The following is a 3467-nucleotide window of genomic DNA, read 5'->3' as shown; positions in this document are numbered from 1 at the left end:
TTCACCTACCAGCCTTCTGTTTAGTGGACACTTTGCTCTAAGCCACAGCTCCAGTAAATGAAGTAAAAATGTGTTGAAACAAACCCTAAATCTTCCTCAGTGTGGGCTAAGGTTTGAGGCAGAACAGTGGTGTCCTATGCAGAAAAAAACATCCATCAATTTAAGAGTGAATTATGTATTGATTAAATGTTTTGTTTTTCTACAGGTTCAGAAAGGTCTCAACTAAATACAAAGACGTCGTGTCCAAAAGCACTCAGATCAGTTCAGGATCTCCTCGTATTTACCAACTGGCAACAAGGAAAGCAGAGATTGGAACTCTGACCAGTGTTACGCTTGGGGAAAAAAATCTTACGAAGATGAACAAAACCATCTTATTGGTGGGAGAGACAGGAACAGGGAAATCCTCTCTGATCAACACTTTGGTCAACTACGCCATGGGAGTGAAGTTTGAAGACAACATCTGGTTTGAGATTGTAGAGCGAGAGAAAAGACGACAGTCAGAAAGTCAGACATCAGATGTGGTTGTGTACGAGATCTTTGACTTTAAGGAGAACACTCTGCCCTACTCTCTGACCATCATTGATACTCCTGGATATGGAGACACCAGAGGAATTGAGCTAGACGTTATTGTCAGTCACAGGTTATTTGATTTATTCAGCTCAGAAGATGGAGTTCATGAAATCAGTGCAGTGGGTCTGGTGATGAAGGCGTCAGAGAATCGACTGAGTGACCGACTGAGGTATGTCTTTGATTCAGTGATTTCTCTGTTTGGAAAAAATGTGGAGGAGAACATTGTCGCTCTGATCACACACTCAAATGGAAGAACACCTAAAAATGCTCTTGAAGCTCTCGATGCTGCAAAAATTAAATGTGCCAGAGATGAGAGGAATCAACCACTTAACTTCCTGTTTGATAACTGCCAGAATGAAGACCGCACACGAGACACAGAGGATGGTTTAAGAAATGCATGGGACTTGACAAATAAAAAAATGAGTAAATTCATAGACTTCCTGGACAGATCAAGACCTCAAAAACTGATGACAACAGTTGAAGTGTTGAATTCACGCATCAAGCTCGCAGCCTGTATCCACAACCTGCAAGCAAGAATCAAGTTGATTGAACTGAAACAGACAGAGATCAAACAGACTCGAGATGTTTTGAAGAAATATGAAAAAGAGATCAAGAAGAATGAGAAGTTCACTGTGGAAGTTGATGAGGTCTACAAAGGAAAAGAAAGTACTGAAGGAGGGAGAAAGTGGTTGTTCTTTTCTGAAGGAGCTGTCTGTTGTACAATCTGTAAAGAAACTTGTCACCATCCATGCACATTGGCCCGGAAACCTAAACACTGTAAAGTCATGGAACGTGGCCATTGCATTGTTTGCACCAATAGATGCCCTGTTTCAGCTCATGTGAAAGAAAACTGGCGGTATGTGAACATGACGAAGAAAGTTGAGAAGACTGAAAACCAAATGAAAGAGAAGTATGAAGAGAAGAAGTCAGAAAGTGAGAAGACGTTTAGTCTCTTGGAAAATCTAGAAAAAGAAATGAAAAACCTGACAGCAGAGAAAACTCAATGGCTTGAAGAGTCCTACCGACATCTGATCAAACTTGATCAGATCGCCCTGAAAGTGGATTCAGTGTCCACTCATGTCCACCTGGACTTCTTGATTGATAAGATGAAGGAGAAAGGAGACACAGAGAAGGTCCGGAAACTGGAGGAGATGAAAATACGAGTGGATAAAAAAGTCCCTCCAGTGCTGAGATTCGTTTACATTAAAATAATGTCGGCTGGGAAAGGACTTAAAGAGGTATTTTATGTGAAAGGTCAGAAAGGCATATAGGCACCAAGGTGTTAACTGTTAAGACAAATATCACAAGAGTTGATGTTGTACAATTCTGTTGAGTGATTAAAGACAGAAACATAATCAGGTTAAGGTTTTTTTTCCTATGTGAATAATATGTGAATAAGAAACTTTAGGCCTCATGTATCAATAGTATGGGTTTTTTGGCTGCTGGTTTCTATGCAAAGAATCCAATGATTGAGATAACTGCGTTCTTTTGTCCTGACCAGGTACCACACACTCCCAAAGGTAGACGGGTCTAATCACAAACACATTCTTTTTTTTTTGGCTTTTTCGCCTTTTATTTGATAGCACAGTGAGATAGACAGGAAAGGGGGAGGCAGAGAGAGGGGGAATGCCCGACTGTAGCCTCTACATGGGACGGCCGCTTTAACCACTGCGCCACGCACCGCCCCAGACAAACACATTCTTATATCAGAGGCACAAATCAACAGCAGTGTGTCAGTGTGTAATATTATGGTACTTTAAACTCGCTTGCATTCTCGCTCTACAGGTCTCCCTACCCGCTCCCAGTCCCACATCAGACTCCACCTCCCTTACACAAACTCAGAACTAGGAAAAACTGCCTTCTCCTTCTTGAGGCTTTCAAAAACCTACTTCTCACCACAGTTTTGGGGGCTCAGACGTGCACTTGCTTCAGTTACTGTAGTGATTTTACTACTCCTGTTTTCATAACTGTATTTTATTGTGTTGTATTGATGTTTGATGATTGATTTTCTGTGATCTCTGTATGCTACAGGGCATCCTTGAAAAAGAGAGCTCGCTCTCAATGGATCTACCCTGTTAAAATAAAGGTTAAATAAAAAATAAAAACTAATGTCTCTCTATGTTCATTAAGAAAACACAGTGATAACTTCTATGCTAAGTGCTTCTCTATTTGTTACTATGGTGTTATTTTATTGTACTCTAGTTGAGTAACATGCAATAGAATAACAAAATTATTAAATAAACATTAGAAATAAACCAAGTAACAGTCTACATGTTTGAGTTAAATGCTACATCCAACACATTTAAGGTCTTAGAACAGCTTCTTTGTTCTTGACATCAGATAAATTGGGGTTGTATTGTTTTAATTAATTAACTCATTGAGTGCCATTGACGTCTATGGACGTCAATCAAAATCCAACGCTTGAGTGCCATTGACGTCCATAGACAAAAAACATGTGAAATGAAATTTTCAGATGTCTTACATATTTTTGAAGCCAAAATTAAAACGGATAAATCACTGTTTTTCTTGAGAGACTCTCTTTCACAAAAATGCATTTTTCTCAGCTTTCTAGAAAAAAAGTGGTCTTTTTGGTGCAACCAGGGTCTATTCAACTTAAGATAAATCAAGAATGGAACAAGGTACAAACAAATGTTTTTTTCCCTAGTTAAATAGAGAGTCTCTTCTTTCCTTTGAGCTGTTTGGTGTTTTCAGAGTCATAGTACAAAATACTCTCTGGGTCTTGACATATTACTCAGAATGCCCCAAAACGCTGGCACCTGGCACTGACCATTTTATAAAAGGTCTGGCACTCAATGAGTTAATAAAGTGCTAGAAAGGTACCATTATCTTGACCACTTTTCTTATGAATGTGGAATTTTCCAAAAATAATGAAAAGT

At 39.3% G+C, this 3467-nt stretch overlaps 1 protein-coding gene across 1 annotated transcript; it reads left to right on the top strand.

Moving 5' to 3' along the window:
- Positions 1 to 356: 356 nt before the first annotated feature.
- LOC310995049 (uncharacterized protein) lies at positions 357 to 2418 on the top strand (the record flags this gene model as incomplete). Its single annotated transcript, XM_083983975.1, has 3 exons — positions 357 to 1236; positions 1537 to 1703; positions 2356 to 2418. The coding sequence occupies 3 exons, from the start codon at positions 357 to 359 to the stop codon at positions 2416 to 2418; spliced, it is 1110 nt and encodes a 369-aa protein (XP_083840101.1).
- Between the last annotated feature and the right edge of the window lie 1049 nt (positions 2419 to 3467).

The sequence above is a fragment of the Trachurus trachurus genome, assembly GCF_905171665.1.
Source record: "Trachurus trachurus genome assembly, chromosome: 12".
NCBI lineage: Eukaryota > Metazoa > Chordata > Actinopteri > Carangiformes > Carangidae > Trachurus > Trachurus trachurus.
This window is presented reverse-complemented; position numbering and strand designations above follow the sequence as displayed.